The 19,018-nt window shown below is 41.1% G+C and overlaps 3 protein-coding genes across 3 annotated transcripts; 2 read left to right on the top strand and 1 right to left on the bottom strand.

Annotated features, from left to right (window-relative positions):
* Nucleotides 1-1,860: 1,860 nt before the first annotated feature.
* On the top strand, nt 1,861-9,878 carry mtfp1 (mitochondrial fission process 1). Its single transcript, XM_086300792.1, has 4 exons — nt 1,861-2,019; nt 5,535-5,662; nt 6,929-7,161; nt 8,623-9,878. Exons 1-4 carry the CDS (start codon nt 1,950-1,952, stop codon nt 8,687-8,689), a joined length of 498 nt encoding a protein of 165 aa, XP_086156918.1. The 5' UTR covers nt 1,861-1,949; the 3' UTR covers nt 8,690-9,878.
* A 1,291-nt stretch (nt 9,879-11,169) lies between these two features.
* On the bottom strand, nt 11,170-12,839 carry LOC147325983 (uncharacterized). The gene is made up of 4 exons (XM_086297767.1): nt 12,261-12,839; nt 11,722-12,004; nt 11,381-11,540; nt 11,170-11,198 (listed from the first exon to the last, which is right to left on the bottom strand). The coding sequence occupies exons 1-4, from the start codon at nt 12,464-12,466 to the stop codon at nt 11,170-11,172; spliced, it is 678 nt and encodes a 225-aa protein (XP_086153893.1). The 5' UTR covers nt 12,467-12,839.
* Nucleotides 12,840-13,221: 382 nt separating this feature from the next.
* On the top strand, nt 13,222-13,932 carry LOC147325982 (uncharacterized). Its single transcript, XM_086302560.1, has 3 exons — nt 13,222-13,376; nt 13,456-13,641; nt 13,752-13,932. Exons 1-3 carry the CDS (start codon nt 13,328-13,330, stop codon nt 13,907-13,909), a joined length of 393 nt encoding a protein of 130 aa, XP_086158686.1. The 5' UTR covers nt 13,222-13,327; the 3' UTR covers nt 13,910-13,932.
* Nucleotides 13,933-19,018: the final 5,086 nt, after the last annotated feature.

Here is a 19,018-nt window from a genome sequence, read left to right as displayed (position 1 = left end):
CCATGGAATGATGAGTTGAAGCGCACAGGCTCCTACACCTTGGACTGGCCTCTTGTAGGGAGTAATTAGGGGGAGCTGATGTTGGAGACATGGGTACCCTCCATCTGCGGGGATGAAATGCCCTGGAGGAGGGTAACGGGCCTGCCTGTACAGTGGGCTGTTGCGGAGCACCCTGGAGTCATGCACTGACCCAGGCCGGCCCACATATGTATCAAGGAAGCGTCACAAACTGCCTGTAGGTTTATTGATGGGAACAATTTTCTGTTCCTGTAGCACTAACCATCAGGGCCACTGGGAGGCTTAATGCAGACATGGCAGCTGTCAATTGAACCAGCTGCTTTCAAAAAGGCTCTGTGTCTTGCTAGCCCTGCAAACCCATGAGACACGACGTCTAGGTCGTGCAGATCAGGGGTCTGAGGGAGGGGGATGATCTGATGGCGAATAGCCACCACCTCTGGGACCCTGTGGATGATGTGATGAACAGTGGAATGAGGTATTGCAAACACTCTGGAAACAACTCTGTAGGCTGCTCCATTTGCCAGCCAGAAAAGAAAAACAAGGACCTCAAATGTTGCACCACAACCATGTGTCTGATCCTGTTTAATCAGATTCAGCAGCACTTTCCGAGACTCCCTGGCTCAGGCGAAAATCAGGTCTAGTGTCCTCATTGTTAAAAAACCTGTCCAGGACAGCTCTGTAATTAATAAAAAGATTAGAAAGAGAGCCATTAGAGTTTCAGCATCCATCATTTCCCACTGTTACCAATGGGGAGAGGTGGTAAGGGTGGGAACAGCTGGTGATGCAAATCTGAAGGCTAGACCGTCCCATTTCACAGCCTCACCCGGCCTGTGAAGCCCATGAATTGGGACACACAGAGTGCTCATTGATCTGCCTCTCTGATTGCTGTGTGTGCTCCCAACACGGGGGAAAGATGCAGAACTATTTGTTGCTTAAGGCTGATGAGTGAAACTCTGTCATCTGCTCCTTGCTATCTAAAATATAACCGGGCGCTGGCGTAAACTCTCGACCGTCTCACACTTCTGTTTAATCAGTTTTCTGTTTGACGTTTATTCAGCTGTGTGAAAATATGTTAAAAGTTTTTTTGCGACCCAGAAAGAGAAATAAGAGTCATATTAAAACTAAGTAGCTGCCGCCATTGTTGGAAACTGGAATTGGCTGGGCCATGCTATGAATTCTGCGAAATGGTTTTTCAATTTTGTTGAATGGAAAATCGGGAGAAATTCGGGAGAATGGTGGCTCCGGGAGATTTTTGGGAGGGGCACTGAAATTCGGTATTCTCCCGGAAAAATCGGGAGGGTTGGCATGTAGGGTTGTGGCAACACCACTAACCTTGTCAAACCCCTCAGAGTAAATCATATCACAGAATATGAGGAGTGTATGTTGAGGCGAACTGAAGAGGAGGACAGGGACAGGTGCTGCTAGGGCGAGACAAACGTCTCTCACGGAGTCCTTTAGTGCTGCAGGCAGGCAAGGTGTTCAAATAGTGCACAAGTTCAGTTTTTTTTATTTCTATATGATGAACTTGCTATTATTAAGTGATAAGAACAAGTAATCTGATGTCCTGTAATCAGTATGACGCTATAATTTGAGATACAATAAATAAAATACGTTTTTGTACAAAGCATCGGTATCGGATCAGTATCGTCGATACCACCCTGAATATTACTTGGTATCGGATCGGAAAGGAAATCAGTAGTATTGCACATCACTACTGAAATAATTAAATTATATTATTAAATAAATTAAATAATTTCCCCCAGGGATCAATAAAGTATTCTGATTCTGAAAACCTACACTGTAATATGTTGCTGCCGCCCTGTGTTGGCTCGCAGGCACAGCAGATTGGTCGGCGGAGTGGATGTTGTGAAGGAGACCACGCCCCCTCTCAGAGTTTGGCAGCGGGGTGGTGTGAAGGAAGGCAGGAAACCATGGATCCCACTAAAGAACAGCTGGAGAAAACGGTGGACATTTATCGAGATACGTGGGTCCGCTTCCTGGGTATGTGTTGTTTAATTGGTTTCTGGTTACCTGCGCTAAATTCACTGCCGGGACAGAGTGTGGACCAAATGCTAGCTAGCTCGGAGTTAGCAAAGGCAGCTAACCACTCTCCTCAATATGTATTTATAGTAAAGTTGCCTGTTCAAGGTCGTTTTATTACTGCATGGTATACTTTTGAAGCATTGAAGGTATGCTCGGCAGTGTCGCGGTTTTGTTTCCACACTGTTATGTAAGACGCAGTGCGCTACTAACTCCACGGCGTGTAGTTGTCCCGGTTAGCCCTTAAAATCACTCAGTGAAGGCAGTTGACAAGCAAGTTGAGACAGTGACTCAACCACTGAGAAACGGCCAGGCGTGATCCTATTTAAGGTTAGTGTATTTCTCCCTTTACTTCCCCATCTCTACCAGCTATTACAGCGAGGGAGGGCGCGAGCAGCAACCAGTCCTGAAGGGCATCAACTCTGCAGCTGTTCCCACAGGCTACATGCCTCCTCAGCTTTCATAACATATACTAGGCAGCAGTAACACGGTAGTAGCAGTGTGTATGCGGCGTAATGTGCATTCCTGTCATTTTTGTATGTGTCAATATGCCGCAACAGTGAAAGCACCTACATGTTAATTCAGCTGCAATAATGATCTTATTACGATGTGTGCCGGTATTCATGTGGATGCTACTTTGACTTTAACTTAAAAGCACTGAAGGTCAAGCATGCCACTCATGGCAAAAGCAGCCCTCCACCTGACAAAAACCTCGAACGTGAATAACAGAGGCGGATACTGTCCCAGCGTCCAGATTCCCCAAGCTCCCAACGTGAAGGGCAGAGTAACCTGCTGGACACAAAGGATCTGCTGATAATTTCCTGGTGACAAAATACAGGACACCCCCTGAGGTCAGGTCCGAGCTGTTTTGGCAGCACAAGGGTGACCTAAAAGTATTAACCATCAGTTTTTTGTTTTCCAGCTATATTATTCTGTACATTAAGAAACATTACACATTTCTACATGAAATTATTATTAATATTACATGTCTCCATACTGCGATGAAATTGCCAGGTGGTGGTTATCCAACTCAAACTTAACTGATCTTAATTATAACAAAATAATCAGTTAAATTAGTAGGAAGATCCATTAATGACCTTTGAGATTACTTAAATTCCTTACGTTTGGTTGTTTTAGAGATATTTTGAGCATGTTACCACAAAGTATTGAATGGCGCACTTTTCCCCCCCCCAAATCAAAGTGTTTTGGCAGTGAAACACAGGAGGCTATTTATTGGTGGATGGCAATAGAAGAGACAGTGGCTTGTCTGCTGTGCTTGTAGATTAATACCAATTTACTTTTATAATCTGATGCTAATAAATAATGCAGCAGAATTGCCCCGCTGCGTACGTGAGCACTCACTAATTGTTCATGGAAATCTCTAAACGTCACTTTTATCACCCACGTCCTGCTATCTTTTTCAGCATTTGTGGTCCTTATCGCTGCTGCTTATCTTATCTTGTGAGCACATAAAACATACCCAATCTCTCTAACTAACGTTCCTGTCTTGCTGGGCAAACAGCAGTCATGGCATATTTTCTTATTAGACAGTGCTTTCTTAGATTACCTCATCAGTACATTTGATGGCATGCACTGTAGAAAAGAAGGGCTCTTATCTTTTGGTTAATGTTACTCTCACCTTCTGGTCCAAATCCAGTAGCTGATCTGGGCAGTAACAGTCAAATATTTAAAATGAAAGTGTACCATGTGATGAAATCTGGGACTTTGGGACGTAGCCATGATTACTGCTGTGTAGCATCCCCCCCTTCTTGTAACAATAGTCCATAAATGTCTGGGAACTGAGGTCAGTTGCTTGACTTTTGGGAGAGGAATATTGTTCCGTCCTTGTCTGATATAGGACTCTAGATGCTCAGCAGTCTTGGGTCTTCTTTGCTGCATTTTTCGTTTCATGATGCATTAATTGTCTTTTCAGTTGGAAGAAAATCTGGACTGCAGGCAGGCCAGTTCAGCACCTGGACTATTTGACTATGAAGCCATTCTGCTGTAATAGACACAGTTTGTGGTTTAGTATAGTCCTGCTGAAGTATGCAAGCACTGTCTGGATGGGAGCATGTTGCTCTAAAACCTTTCAGCATTGGTAATGCTTTTCCAGATGTGCCAGCTGCCAGTTCTATAGGCAGTAATGTACCCCCATACCATAAGAGATGCATGACCTTGAACTGTGTGCTGATGCTGAAGTCAAATGGTCTCTCTCCCCTTTAAACCTTAGGAGACAGAGTCAAAGCAGCCATTCTTAATTTAAACCTTGGCAAAATACACAAGAGATGAGTTGTGAAAAATGACAGTTTGAGTTATTTTTTAGATATCTCACTGCAGTCTCAGTGTGTCTCCTTGCACCTGTGCCTCAGCAATAAGTCCTGGATTGTCAAAACAGTCATTTTCAGTTTGGGTAAGTGGAGGAAGTAGCAGGAAAGCAAATTTAGTAGGTGGAACAGGTTAAGAAGGTGGAATTGTGTTGATATTGTCAAAAAACAAAACCCAAAACAACCTTGAAATGACTGAAAACCAGTGTGAGCTATGTTAAAAGCTGCAGCCAAACCAATTGTGCATATACTTGAAGTGTTGCAGTTCTTGTTTAGCCTGATTTTTATTTCTATTATGATGTGATCACTGTCAGGTGTGTTTGGAACTGGTTCAGACTGCAAGGCATTTATTCCTCCAGTTCAGCAACTTTTGCCATGGCTGGTTTTTGTAGAAGGTCGTCTTGTGGCCTACGTTCTTTGTGAAAACACCAATCGTAACATTATAAGATCCATGATGTTTGCCTATACTTCAATCAATCGCTTGGTATTCGGTAACCTCTGTCTTTTGTATACAGTTGCTGCTACTCTGACTGCTCTTTCTTTTAGTTTTATGTGACTTGTGGTCGAGACAAAAACAAGCACTACATCGTGTATACTCAGACTATTTTTGATTACATGTGATTCAGCTGATTTTTGATGTGTTAAAACACAAAGCTTGTGACAGACATGTTGGCAGTGCTTGAACAGTAGCTTCAGTTTTGCCCGCAGTACCCTTGATGTAATCATAGAGCAGCAGCAGAATTTGACTCCACCACGCTCCACTGGTTCTGTTGTCACTGAACCAAAGATAATGCTTCTGTGTGACTGGTGTTAATTGTACCAGTGATGTTCATGTACTATGGGATATGGCGCAGGGGACTTCTTAATAAAAGATCTAGGAAGTGTAAGTCATTCCACCATCATTGGAATGGAAATGGAAAGAGATACAGCTGTTTATTAGCCCCTTCGTTTCAGGATTTGTATCCTGTCCTGCGATCTAGCTTATAAATAAATACTGCAGAGATCCTCTACTTTGAATATCATAAATTCTTTATTATTATGAATAAAAGTTTAGAACTGTTAATTAGCTTTCTGCTCTGGAGCTTCAGCACCTGATAGGCTATTGTGTATGTAAAGCAGACTTAGAATGCATTTATATCTCTGTTCCCACAGGGTATGCCAACGAAGTCGGGGAGGCCTTTCGTGCTCTTGTGCCAGTGAGCTTGGTATGGGGCAGCTATGCTGTGGCCACTGCATATGTTACTGCTGATGCCGTGGACAAAGGGAAGAAAGCAGCTGTGGTGAGATATTGCCATTAGTTTATTGTATCTTCATTAATACACCTTATAGGATACATTTTCATTTTTATGTAACAAGGAAAGGGTTTAATTACATCTTAGCTTTTAGTGACTTTAAGTTGAATTCTAATTCGTTTTCCCCCTTGCTGAGATTCATTTGTGTTTGTCTGACCTTGATATTTACCAACTACCAGGTGTACATTGCAAGTTTGTGTGTAAAAAAACAACCCCTAGTCACATGTGCTCAGGATCCAGCATGGTACTTTAGATGTGCAAAGGTCTGTACAGGCTTGCAACTAGCTGTGAAAATGAATGTAAATTCGCTCATGTTCTCCAATAGTCCAGAACACAACACTTTCTTTCCTGTATTTACTTTTATTCCTCCCGCCCCAGACACATCTGGCCAATAAGCAGACTGGACATTCTCACTTGGGTTGTAGTGACACATGTTAGTTTGATTGGAGTTCTCTTGGATTTTTCTGTGTGAACAGAAACCAAACCACAGAGAAAAGCTACAAGTTTGCAAACCCATCATCTAAATTGGACCATAATAAATGAACCATAGGTGTGAAAATGACCTTAGTTGATCCGAGATCCCTGGAATGGATTTGATCTTGAGACATGGTACTTTATAAGTGTTTTTATTTTAACAGTTTGACTTTTACATACTAAAACTGGCAAGTAAATATATATGTTTTTAATGGGTTATAAGCCCCACAAGTGTCCACTATCTGAAAGGATCATAAAGAAACACAGACATGTTTCTATTTTCCTCTTATTGTTCTTTCTTTGTATTCTTTTTTCTTCTTGAACCTCAAGGCAAAAAATTCTGAAATTTGTCCCACTGATTTGCTAAACCAAACTTGGGACATAGATCATTTGGCACAGCTGTAAGCAAACATTTACTATCTCAATAAATGTCTATGTGTCATGATGTCAACCTAATACGAGATCTAGGGAGACTGTGCATTCCTTTTAACACCTCATAGTTGCAACTGCAAAATTGAATTGGATCATAGTTTAAAATAAATTAATGGAAACTTTTTTTTTCTTCATTTTTTGCAAAAGGTGGTACAAGTGATCTTCAGACTAAAAGAGAATGCATTTTTCATATTGCTGCTTGTAGCTTTTGGTTCAATTGAAAAGTCCAGCTAAACTTGCTTATCCCCTTCACTGCTTCTTGAAACTTTCATCATTAACTGTGTTTAAAACCTGACCACAACAGTTGTGACAACCCTCATTTTTCCAAATATCCAACTGTGTCTCAAGGCTCATGGGGACAACCCAGGGAGGACAACAAAGGTTGCTGTGGCAGTGGTGGACACATTTGTGTGGCAGGCTCTTGCATCCGTGATCATCCCAGGATTTACCATTAATCGTGTGTGTGCCGCGTCGCTGTACCTGTTAGGAAGGACCACGAGGTGGCCATTACCTGTCCGCAAGTGGACCACCACTGCTATAGGTCTCTCTACAATCCCCTTCATCATCACTCCAATAGACAGGTAAGCACAAGTTACAGTATATTCACTCACTCATCCAAATCATTGAATTCAATGGCACTTCCTGTTCCAACATGACTGCATACCAGTGCACAAAGCAAGGTCCATAAAACATGGATCTTCCAACACCTCACAAGTGGGCTTGTGGAAGAATGATAAACGCACTCCTAAACCTTGTGGATAGCCTTCCCGGACTGACATCATATTAAATCCTATTAAAGCCTGTGTTGTATATGTTTAAATAGATTATTTTTAACATGATTTTTCAAATGTTTCTACTGTAACACATTTAGTGGCTCAGCAGTATTATGTCTTCATGGGATTTGTCTTTCCCCAACAAATGTCCTATTCACTGCTACTTAAAGGATAAAATATACAGGGCCCAGGTGTTTTGAGACATGTGAGACACATGAAAGAAGAAATGCATTGCTTGTTTTTTCATGGGAGTAGAATAATGCTAGATGTATTCCTTAAAATACCTAAAAAAACAAGCAAAAAATACAAAAAAAGTCATGCTAAAAATTCAGAAATATTTGTAAAAATTACACCTAATTAGTTTAAAGCTTTTAGTTTAAAGAGCTGAAATGTTTTATATCATCCCTTGTTGATGAAGCCTGAAAAGGTTACACTACCCTAAGCACAATGTATAGTGGTCATTAATAATAATAAAAAAAAGAGGAATATTAATTGGTGATTAATTTTATCCCAAAGTTTGGGGAATTTCTTTGTTACAACCAAAACATTAAACACAAAGTTAAAAAAAAGAGCCTTAAATATCCATCTATTTTCTGATAGTTACTTGGTCTCGGGTGCAGCAGTCTGAGCGGAGTTGCTCACACCAACTCTCCGAGGCCACCACCTCCAGGAGGATCCTCAGGTGGACATACCTGAAACACCTCATCTAGCATACGGGAGCCATCCTGGCCAGATTCCACCACAACCTTAACTTCCCCCCGTAGGTGCAGAGGAGTACCACTCTGGTCTGAGTCCCTCCCCAACTAATGTCTTCAGCTTGTCTATAATGAAAGAGTCCCTCCCTTGGGGGGAAGCCCCACCACTTGTAAGGGCAATCTCATCCTTTCTGACACTACCCAGGTTGATTCCCCAAATAAAGAACTTGATTAAAACAGAAAAAATAAATTAACATAAAGGAAAGGATCTCATAGGTAAAAACCTAAATAAAATACAGCAGAACAGAATAAGAATCTCAGTAAGTTAAAAAAAAAAAAAAGTAGATAAAATAAGAGAGGTTATTTATTTAAAATATGGGTGCTGCACAATATTACATGTACAACTACCTTCCCTTTATAAGCAAATTCAGCCGCTATCACTCGCTGATAAAACGTTGCATAACAGCAGCCGTTGAAAGCAGAAGTGTTCTTTGCAGCACTTCTGCTTTAGGAAATGGAACCAGAAATAATTTCATGGTAAATAAAAGCATTTTCACTCCCATGTTCTCTGCAGGTCAGTGGATTACCTGCTGGACTCCAGCCTTCGGAAGGTCTACGGTGATGAAGAGAAGCACAAATAAGGAGGGATCACGGAGGACAGACTGTCCCCCTTCTAACTGAGCAGGAGTCCAGTCTGTCTGTACAGACACATTGCTGATGTGTAAAGAAGGGATCCATGAAATGAGATTAGTCCACAATTAGTCAGATAAACTATAATACTGTAGTTTTTTTTTTAATTGCAGAACTATGAAATGTACTACATTAGTTAAGATAGATAAGAAGTGAAAACTGACTGTGTGAAATATCCCTTTTGGGGAATTTAAAACTCTCAGGGGCGATCTGGGTGGTGACAGCAAAATATTTAAATGGATATGATGGGTTAAAAAAAGTACTTTACATAGTACAGTGAACCTCTGCTCTTTGGGAGCGGTATACATATATATTTTTTTACCATACTCCTGATATCTTATAGAGACACAGCACAATGTGAACTGTTACTCTGAGGCTTCACTTGCTGTATTTATTAGCCATATTCAGCGGTACTGTAATGACAGGCCAAAAAGCCATTCTGTTATTCATTGCCAACTTAAAGTTTGACTTTGTTTTTGTCCTTTTTTTGAAAGGGTTTTCTTACTTGGAAGGTTAGTGAAAGCATTCTTTACAAGCATCTGTGTATACATTACCAGAGCAGTGTGGACTACAGTGTAATTTGCTGCAGTCTGAAGATGTTAGATCTATAACTACATGTCTCTCTGGCACCAAGAGTGTTGATTCCTGTAGGCCTCAGATTAAACTGATTGATCAGACTTTGAATGATCACTGTCCAAAGGGCCAGTTTAATAGATTTGCTAAAAATGTTTAAGGGATTCAGAAATATGCAGATACTCTGTGCTTATAAGCAGTTCTTTGAGACGTCAAGAGACGTGTGCTGAATCTCATGCTGAACTATGCAAGGGAAAAAGTAACTTGCCAGTAAATGGACATCGTTTTCCCGTCTCGTGAGTGCGCACAAATTTTGATGAAAATGTAGCGCGATACTTTGATTAGATGTCACTTTTTTTTAGCTGAAACACTGAGGTAAAGGCCATCAGCAATAACCTTTGTTTAACATGTTTGTGTCACGCTGTTTTATTTTTGTCAGTGAGGGAAAAGCCTGTGATGTTTCACGTGGTGACACAAAGAAGTGATGCCAGTCACAAGATCACCTAAGCACTGCTTTGTTTTGTTTTGTTTGAGGGGGGTTTCCATTAAAACACATACTCAAATCTCCAGGATGTGCAGTATTTAATGTTATCATCTTACTGTAAGCACGTTTACTTTGTGGTGTTTTTCAGCCTGATTTTAGTCTTATTTTCATTTGTAATAGCAGGAAGCGTAGAGGCTCTGAAGTCTGCTTGCAGTTAATGTACTGATCAGCTGTGCTAAAGGGAATCGGGACACTTGAATGACATATTGATGTCATCGATTACACCAGTGCTTTTCCTGCTGTGACATGTCAAAATGCCTGCCTTGATTAGAAAGTGTACCGGTGCCACCCTTGTGAAAATGCTCTTATTCAGTTTCAACATTTCTGATTTGCATGCTGCAAAAAAAGGAGGGGGGGGGGGGGGGGGGTTCTTTAAAATGTATGTGTGACTTGTGTGACTGTGTTACAAGCGGGAATAATGAGTCACAGTTTCAGCCTTAACTGACAAAAAAATTAAAGGTCAAACCTCAAACTTTCGTTTACTGTAGTTCACAACATGGAGTGTGATGAATGTTAAAGCTCCATTCATTAGAGTGGATATCTGATATTACAGTTTTTGCCCGTTGCCTGAACACATTTTGCAAAACTTTGCTCATTGTGCCAAAACCCTAAACACAAGTAAACATGACACAACACTGGGAAATATACCATTCACATCTGCACCAAATTGAAACTCTACTCTCAAAACCTAAACTCTGCTATCAAAACCTAACATTCCTTTGTCAAAATGTAACTCTGTTGACAAAATGACACATACTTGCATCATATGCAAACACTTACAGAGCAGGAGGAACACACTAGTCTACTTTATATAAAGCACTGCAGTCTTTGATTTCCATTGTTCATTCAGAAGGCATATTTTCAGGAGACACATTTGCAAACAACCAAAAAAGCAAATAGGCCTACTCAATATTGTACATTGCAGTACCATGAATTCAGATAAAGCAAAAAAAACCAAAACAAAAAAAACCCCATAATACAGTAATAGAAAAAACACTATACTGTAAACAAAAAATCATGACAATTGTGCATACGTGGGCTCATGGATCCCGCCGTCTGTTGGGGTCTGGCCACAGGACCTCATCAACATCGCAAGCAATGTCTTCTCCCGCTGGGCACCGGGGAAAATATCCTCTTCCATGTCAAAACCATCCATGGATTGCTGTCACCTGAATGTCGCCGCAGGCCTGTTCCATTGCCTGCAGAAGAGGCATGCAGGCATGTAGTTGGCGGTCATATACACGCCATCTCCAAGCCGAAAAAAATTCCTCTATAGGGTTTAAAAATGGTGAGTAAGGGGGCAAGCATACCACTTCAAGTTGACTGTGGTTGGAGAACCAGGCCTGGACCAGAGCAGCCCGATGGAAACTGACATTATCCCATATCACCACAAACCTGGGCTGATCTGGTCTGTTCTGTACAACTATATCATGGAGAGCATCTAGAAATGTGAGTATGTGTTGGCTATTGTATGGACCCAGTATTGCATGATGGTGCAGAAGCCCTCGAAGGCATATGGCAGCACATAATGTGATGTTTCCCCCGCGCTGCCCTGGGACGTGCACAATTGCCCTTTGGCCAATTACATTACGACCCCGTCGTCTTGTTTTGCTCAGGTCGAATCCAGCTTCATCAATGAAAATGTATTCATGAGGCTGTGCAGCTCCATCCATGGCCAAGATTCTCTGAAAAAAAGGGGAACATATCACTGTACTACAGTGCTACACATACAGCACCCTCACCCCATCACACAGGTACCTGTGTAGCTCTCAGAATGGATCCATGTGGTACTGATATGGTACATATTCAGCTGCTACTGGACTTCACCAATACTCTATTGTAAATGTAAGGGACAGTTACACGTACCCGTACATATTCAGCTCGAAGTCCTTTGACCCTGTCACTGTTCCTCTCGAATGGGACTCTGTAGAGCTGCTTCATGGTGATGCTGTGTTTACCCAAGATGCGTCTGATGGTGGTGATGCTCACATGGTCTATGTTGCTGAACACTCGCCTGTCTGCAAGTATTTTCCGTCGTAGCTGGTGGAGACGGATGGCATTGTCTGCCCTCACTAGGTCCACAACAGCAAGTTCCTGCCGTTGTGTGAACAGGCGTTGGCGTCCTCCCCCAGAAGGTCTTCGAGTCATTCTAGAGAAATACAACCACATATTGTCATCGGTTTGCTTATTTTTCTTACAGTACTTCACTGTATATACTGTATCATCCACTGTACAACACTGTACTTCAATATAAGTAATCATGGTATGTTTCACAGAAACTACCACTTTGGCTGCAAAAGGAGCATTAGCACCCTGCAATACCCTGTACACTTGATATGGTAACTGTAGAACAGTACTATGAAAACCATCTGAGTAGAGTAGAAGGCAGTGAGATGAAGACAGACCTGTTTTCTAGTCGGAATTTTCTTATTACAGATGCCACTGTGAAGCGGCTTAGATGTGGGTGGACTCTCTGCCCAGCTTCCCTCATAGTCAGGCCGTGGTTGATGACATGGTCCACCAAAGTTGCTCTTATATCATCAGAAATATGGGTCCGTGCATGGCCTCTTTGACCTCCTCCTCCTCTTCCTCTTGCTCTCCCTCCATCCATGCTTGCAAAGTTCTTGAATTGGCTAAACTGAGGGCTTTTTGTGGTTGGCTAATTGGTGTTCAGTTTTGCAAGTAAGTGCCTTCAGGTGTATATTTGAGTGGTTGCAATTACCCGATGTGTTTTGTATTTTGGATACATGTGTTTTCCAAATGGCACCCTGAAATTTCATTTTTGAACGAAGTGTCTTATGTATGAAATAGAGTGTAGTATGCAGGACCATGTGTGTTGCATAAAGGAGTAAGTGTGTTGCATAATTGCAACCAGAGTGCAAAGCAGCACTTTTGTTTAAGGTATGGGTACATGTGTTTGGGGTATGGTAACAAAAGCTTCAAGTTGTGTTACTTTAGTCTAAGCATGGGTTTATAGTGTTCAAGCAACGGGCAAAAACTGTAAGCAGTCCTGTTATTCTGTACCAAAGCTGTAACTAAATAAACGATCTGTGTCTGTTCATGGTTTGTTTCAGTGATCGCTTTAATCTCATCACACCTGCTTCTCAAGTTATTTATATTTATGGCTTTAACGTTCTCCGAGTATCCACCTCTGAACTTCAGACAGAATATTGGATTTTACGATGCACTTCCTGGAAGAACACTCTTCTCTGCTGTTTCAAGTGGCAGCATAACAACTTGCTCTTTGTGTGGTCAATTTCTCTTTGACTGACTGTCACTTTCTGATGAAAGAGGTGTAGTTTAACCACTGAAATGGGGGCTCTCTAAAGGACACCAAAGCAGGCGATTTGAGAGCTCAGTTGCTGCAATTTGCCTTGATTGAGTCAGGACAACACAGCTGATGTCACTTCTGTAGATAAGGTGGCTGCATTAAAAAAAACCAAGGGAAAGCTGGTTGTGAGCTTCTGTGATCATGTTTGTGCTTTGGTGTGTGTTTTTGGCCATGCCTGGTGGTCATTCAGGTAAGAAAACAGCAGCATGCGTCTACTGTTGGGTCAGGATCTGATAAATTGGCTTATATTTTTGGGTATCTACTTGCAGCCATGCTTCAGTACACCCAGGAAGAGTGGCTTATCACTGAGAATCCGCAGTATGTTGATGCTGATGGACAGTTTGTAGCAGTCCAGGACGGCATGCCTGAAAGTTCATCAGAAGTTGCCAGAACACTGGAAGCCAAGGACCAGATGAAATCAACTACCCCAGAACAATTTCTTGTGAGGGAACAAGGTGGGTTGAGGTTTCATGCCTTTAACACGATCGCTAACAGCATTAATAATGACCTCTTTTGGTCATCCTGCACACTTAAGATTTGATTTGTGACACTTCTGCTTTGTTAGACTTCAAAAAAGCTGAAGGATCAGCAGTGTGGAAAATTGCCCTGGTAGTAGCCATCCTGCTGGTGTCTGTAGTGGGATTGCTGAGCACGACCTACTACCTGTGTGTCTGGAGAGGAGGCAGAATCTACTATCAGGCTCAGAAGGAGGGTTATGCTTAAATAAAGGAAATGTTTTGTAGTAACTCTCACAAGTCCTTGTCTAATTTCAATTGTTTGTGGTTTATGTGAGGATGTTTGCAACACGCTGCTCTGTTTTGTAAGTCTTGACTGATTCGGTGTTACTTGTTCATACTAGGTGCCTAAAAATGAGGCAGTGATGAAGTCTATAAAAAGCAATGTGATTACATATAATGAAAGTGATATGGTGGTCCCCAAACCACTGTCTGCTCTTTTCAGGCTCTAAAAATCATTCTTTAGCCCACATGCTGCACATGTTTAATCTTTACCATGTATCACATGCAGATGCCACTTTGTTAGGTACACTTTAACTGCTTGTCAGCTGAGCTACTTTCAGCTGCTGCGAGACTATGATGCCCTCATGTTGGTCTTCAAGGAGTATTTCCGATAACTTGGCGAATCTATGCCATGAAAACTTGCAGCAATTCTTGCTAAGCACTGAACCTCCTACTTTACATTTCTGTACCACAATTTATGGAAAGGAACAAAAAATAGAACCTGCAAGATATTTGTAAACCTAAACTTGGGTTTTTATGTACGCACTACAGATCCAATGCCAATTCTATAACACGTGCACAACGCGGGCATCTCCACAGCGATACTATTCAACTGTAATGAACTACGGCATCTCGAGAGAAGCCTTTTCAGACCACAACTAGGCATTTACATTTATTTAAAAAAAAAAAGGTCGCTTGTTGTGCATCTTGCAGCCACTGGGTGTCATCACTAACACAATTTTTGGATAAGGCTCGAGCTGTTTAACTATAAGAACTGCTTCTGCACAATTGCAGTCATGCTGTTGCACTGTGAGCTTATACTCTGTTACATATGGTAATGTCTGAACCTCAGACATTTTCTGTTGTGCTGCATGTCCATAAGCCTCATGACTCAAAGTCTGGCTTTAAGCGCTTTGTGTTTATGCACCGTTAAAACCTCATTTAAATTTTTATTTATTTTTAATTTAACACAAACATTGCTTCTGCCTTGCTCTTTGTGAATAATGTGTTTGCTGGCCAGCAGAGACGAAAACGCCCATTCTTGTAGAGGACAAATTGGTCATTGTGTAAATGAGCTTAGGCAGTCTCGTGCCAACATGCCTCAAGGTGCTGTACATCTTGAATGCCTTAATAAAATCTACCTGACCTGTTTTCTTTTGCAACCATCAATCTTCCATTACTAAAGCCCTCCTCTCTTTGCAAACTCTACTTAATGTTCTTGTTGGCCGCCTTTGGCAAACAATTTTGTCTTCATAAGAATTAATCTTGATCAGAATTATGGCAGAGGTGGATGGCAGGCTATTGGCAAAAACTGTGTACTGCTACGAGTAAAGAGTAATGTTTTAATTCGGTGTCAAGCAGCAAAGCTCGCATCAAATCCACAAACATTTATAAGTCCCCTTTGAGCAATATCAGGTGGCATTAGGGGGCCCATGGAGACAAAACACTGATGAATTGAATTAATCTCCCCCGTTGTGATGGATGGGCCTGTTCACAGGGGGCTGGAAAAGGGGAGCATTGTTCATCTGTCACTCCAATTGCCATGTCCCTCTATGATTTGTGCCTGGGTTACGAAAGCCACAAGTGGCCAAAAGACCTGCCTTTCTCCTTCTCACATGTCTCAGTGTGTGTGTGTGTGTGTGTGTGTGCGCGTTTTCTCTCCATGATTTCCCACCCTTTCATTTGCTCCTCTACATCCCCATAACCTACTCTGATATCCACAGTCTGAAGCAAAAAAACTTGAATGTCATGAGTGTTTTGTTTTGTTTTTTAGTTTAATATATATCAGATAAAACTCCCATTCGGTGGTGCACTTTATTAAGGCTAAAAAGCTGTTCTTTAAACTCCAAATATTGCTCAAGTTTTAACTTCTCTGTGCTCTTTGGCAGTACAGTGCCATGAAAAAGTATTTGTCCAAGCTAAGTATTTTGGACGTGTCACATTTAACTGCTTCATATGGTCAAACAAGTGTTAATATAAGACACAAATAGCACGAGTCAATACAAAATGCAGTTTCTAAATGATGATTTAAACAGAAGCTATCTAAACCAACTTTTGATTGATTGAATCTTTATTTTGAACATGTTGAAAAAGTATAAAAAAAAAATAGAATTAAAAGAGACAAATGAACAAAGCAAACAAAAGGAAAACGAGCAACCACAACTCCAAATAACGTCCATGTTCAAAAAGGAGCAGGAAGAAGCATAAGCTTATTTAATCCCACCCCTTTTTCACTATCTAGTATCAATAGACTACAGAAATACCTCCTTGCAATTACATTATATGTTATGTGTAATTTTTTTTTTTTTTTTTTAAATATATACACATATATGTTTCTATCTATCCATACATACGCACATATACACATTTTCAATAACCCCATTAACACCTCAAGGATACACAGCCTACAATTTTTTATATATATATATATATATATATATATATATATATATATATATATATATATATATATATATATACACACATACACCCATACCAACAAACCCGTGCATGCGCACACACATGAAAATATTAGACAAGAACACCCTATCAAATCTCTACCTTTTCCCTGTACCCTGTAAAAACCATATCCTTAAACCGCTTTTTAAACTGCGCCATGCTTGGACATTGCTTCACATCTTTACTAAGTCTGTTCCACAGCTTCACTTCACTTCACAACTTGGGCCTACGTGGAAAAAGTATTTGCCCTTCCCCTGCTGAATCATAAATTAGCTATAATTAACCACTTTTTTTTTTTTCTTCGACAGCTGAGTTCAATGTCACTGCCGCACCCCGGCCTGATTACCATCAAACCTCACTTAAATAGAACCTGTCTGACAAAGTGAGGCACACAAAGGTCTCAAAGAGCAACACATCATGCCATGATCTAAACAACAGCTATGGACTAATTATGCTACTTTCATGCAATTCCTGTAAAAATATATACTGAAGCTAGATGAAGCCCAGAGTTTCCGAAACGAACACGTTTTATCTCCCCTTTAGGCCAGCTTCATTCCTCTCATAAACAGAAGGTAACAGGCAAATATAAATTATGTCAGGCATTAGAAAGACATCTAAAAATGTACAGCATCTTTACTTTACATGTGTACACTACGCGACTTTTGCTACGAGGTAAAACTCGAACTCTTTTGCTTGGTGCGTGCTCTCTGAGCTTATGTGCATTATTACGTTCCATTGAAATATGAGTTGAAAGCAGAGATAGTGGTGTTATGCCTTCATTTCTTGTCATAACATCTTCCCTAATCCCCTTTTCCTGGTTTAACTGTACAGTCCATGTAAGTACAAAGTGGAAGAGTATGAGTACCTTTTTTGGCCCTCTTGTCTTCAAAAAAACCCGTTTTTGTTTTTTTTCTTGCTTTGACCTTGTGCCTCAGAGTCTCAGATTGGCTTTGCTGAGCTCCTCATGATCCCATATTAAAAAACATTGTATTGACAGTAAGGCGTGCGACTTTCCCTCTTTTGGGATGCACAAGGCACATAACCTGTTTGAACTTAAACTTGAACGCTGCCAAGGCCGCCATCTTGGCTCAGAGCTTTCACTCTGTGTGGTTTCTCTAAAGCGCTTGCCCCTTGAAAAGCAGCTGCTAAAGGCTCCGATGTTTGAAGCCCATTCACTGGACAAAGCTTAGATGTGTTCACAGGTTTTATGCTACATGTGGATAACAAACTAAAATCCAATCAGCTGCTGGTTGATATCTGGTGCCTGCGAGCAGACTGTGCTGCTGAGTGCTATGAAACTCTCAGTAGGTGGACTGGAGTTAAAGCAGCAGTCATGCCCAATAAAGCCTGAAAGTGAGGGTGTCGGTTTAGCTCACTGGCTGGAGCAGATGACCCATGTGCCATAAGGCTATTGCAGAGGCCCGGGTGTGAATCTGCCCCAGGCTGTTTCCTGCTCTCTCTCTCCCAGCTTTTGTCTTAAATCTAAACTGTCCTGTCATAATAAAGGGTAAAAAGCCCCAAATAAGAAGAGGGAAAAAGGATGCTGATGCATTGCTGTGGTATGTGTGTGTGCGCTGAGCTTGAAAAAGTTAGAAAATTACAATAAGATGCTATGGAAAGCATGAGCTTCTTGTTTAGTGAATGATGATATAGGTTTCAATCAACAAGATAATTAAGGTTTTAGAGCTACACTGCATAAGATCTAGAAGTGGTGGGGTTGGAAGCCTTTTACAAGTCTGTCCATGCATGTTGCACAGCACATATTTACTGCTGACTTCTCTTGAGTTAGGGCATGTCTACTAATTGGAAGGTTGGTGGTTCGATCCCCGGCTGCTCTGGTTTGTATGCCAAAGTATCGTTACGGAAGAGTGAAAAAAAAAAAACAGCCCATTTACCATAGCCAGTCAACCAAATTTCACAGAAATAGCTCCCTTTAAAACCACATTTATTAAATTCATGATGATTTCTCTGAACACCAGAAATATCCTGTGTTTTTTCATTTGACTCTCAGATAAAAGGGCAGGAAAAAAGTCTGTTCTCTTTAAGATAAAATCAACTAAAACAAATGGACAAAATTAAAATGATTAGAACTGGGCCATAATTATATCCCACTACTGGTAAAAGCATTAAAAAAAGCCTAAAAAGTGGTGGTTGCCACACAACTCGGTCTCTTTCACTCTCTCTCACAAATGCACACACGCTGCTCTTAGTGCCCCCCTTTTAGTGAAGGACTATGTTTGTGGAAAGGCCATTTTAAGGGCACCAACTGAAATGTTTAACGTTCGCCGGTCGATTTATTGAGGTCAGGGGAAGGCTACGTTTTGAAAAATAGAAGAGCGGGTCGTGTTTGGATTGATTTTCATGAATGATTTTATGCTGTGAGCAAAAGAGAAACAAAAGACAATCACAGCACATCAAATCACGGCCACAAAAGAAAATAAGGGGAGGTGACATAAAAAATGAAGGCCACGGCCAGAGCCGTGTCACTGAGCGTTAAGCTAATAAATATCAGTTTGTTTCTTGGAAATGTGAAGACAAAGAGCGTGAAGAACTCTGCTGGATTAAGCTGTTACAAGTGTTGAAGGGGGGAAGAAGGGGGTATTAGCACATTGTTGCTATTGTGTAGTTGCTGATT

Source organism: Aulonocara sp. 'chitande type north' Nkhata Bay, linkage group LG7 (genome assembly GCF_057382095.1).
Source record: "Aulonocara sp. 'chitande type north' Nkhata Bay isolate Kocher_YH1m ecotype deep benthic linkage group LG7, A_spYH_male_GT1.1, whole genome shotgun sequence".
Classification (NCBI taxonomy): Eukaryota; Metazoa; Chordata; class Actinopteri; order Cichliformes; family Cichlidae; genus Aulonocara; species Aulonocara sp. 'chitande type north' Nkhata Bay.
Note: the sequence above shows the minus strand (reverse complement) of the source record. Positions and strands in the feature narration are given on the sequence as shown.

Bases quoted from the DNA above. Each gene is read 5' to 3' on its own strand.
- mtfp1 (XM_086300792.1), top strand. From the start codon at position 1,950: ATGGATCCCACTAAAGAACAGCTGGAGAAAACGGTGGACATTTATCGA. The intron at 2,020-5,534 runs GTATGTGTTGTT...CTGTTCCCACAG, and splicing joins TACGTGGGTCCGCTTCCTGG to GGTATGCCAACGAAGTCGGG. The intron at 7,162-8,622 runs GTAAGCACAAGT...TGTTCTCTGCAG, and splicing joins ATCATCACTCCAATAGACAG to GTCAGTGGATTACCTGCTGG.
- LOC147325983 (XM_086297767.1), bottom strand. From the start codon at position 12,466: ATGGATGGAGGGAGAGCAAGAGGAAGAGGAGGAGGAGGTCAAAGAGGC. The intron at 12,005-12,260 runs GTCTGTCTTCAT...GTATTTCTCTAG, and splicing joins AAATTCCGACTAGAAAACAG to AATGACTCGAAGACCTTCTG. The intron at 11,199-11,380 runs GTGCTGCCATAT...GCTCTGGTCCAG, and splicing joins CGGGGGAAACATCACATTAT to GCCTGGTTCTCCAACCACAG.
- LOC147325982 (XM_086302560.1), top strand. From the start codon at position 13,328: ATGTTTGTGCTTTGGTGTGTGTTTTTGGCCATGCCTGGTGGTCATTCA. The intron at 13,377-13,455 runs GTAAGAAAACAG...ATCTACTTGCAG, and splicing joins CATGCCTGGTGGTCATTCAG to CCATGCTTCAGTACACCCAG. The intron at 13,642-13,751 runs GTGGGTTGAGGT...CTGCTTTGTTAG, and splicing joins ATTTCTTGTGAGGGAACAAG to ACTTCAAAAAAGCTGAAGGA.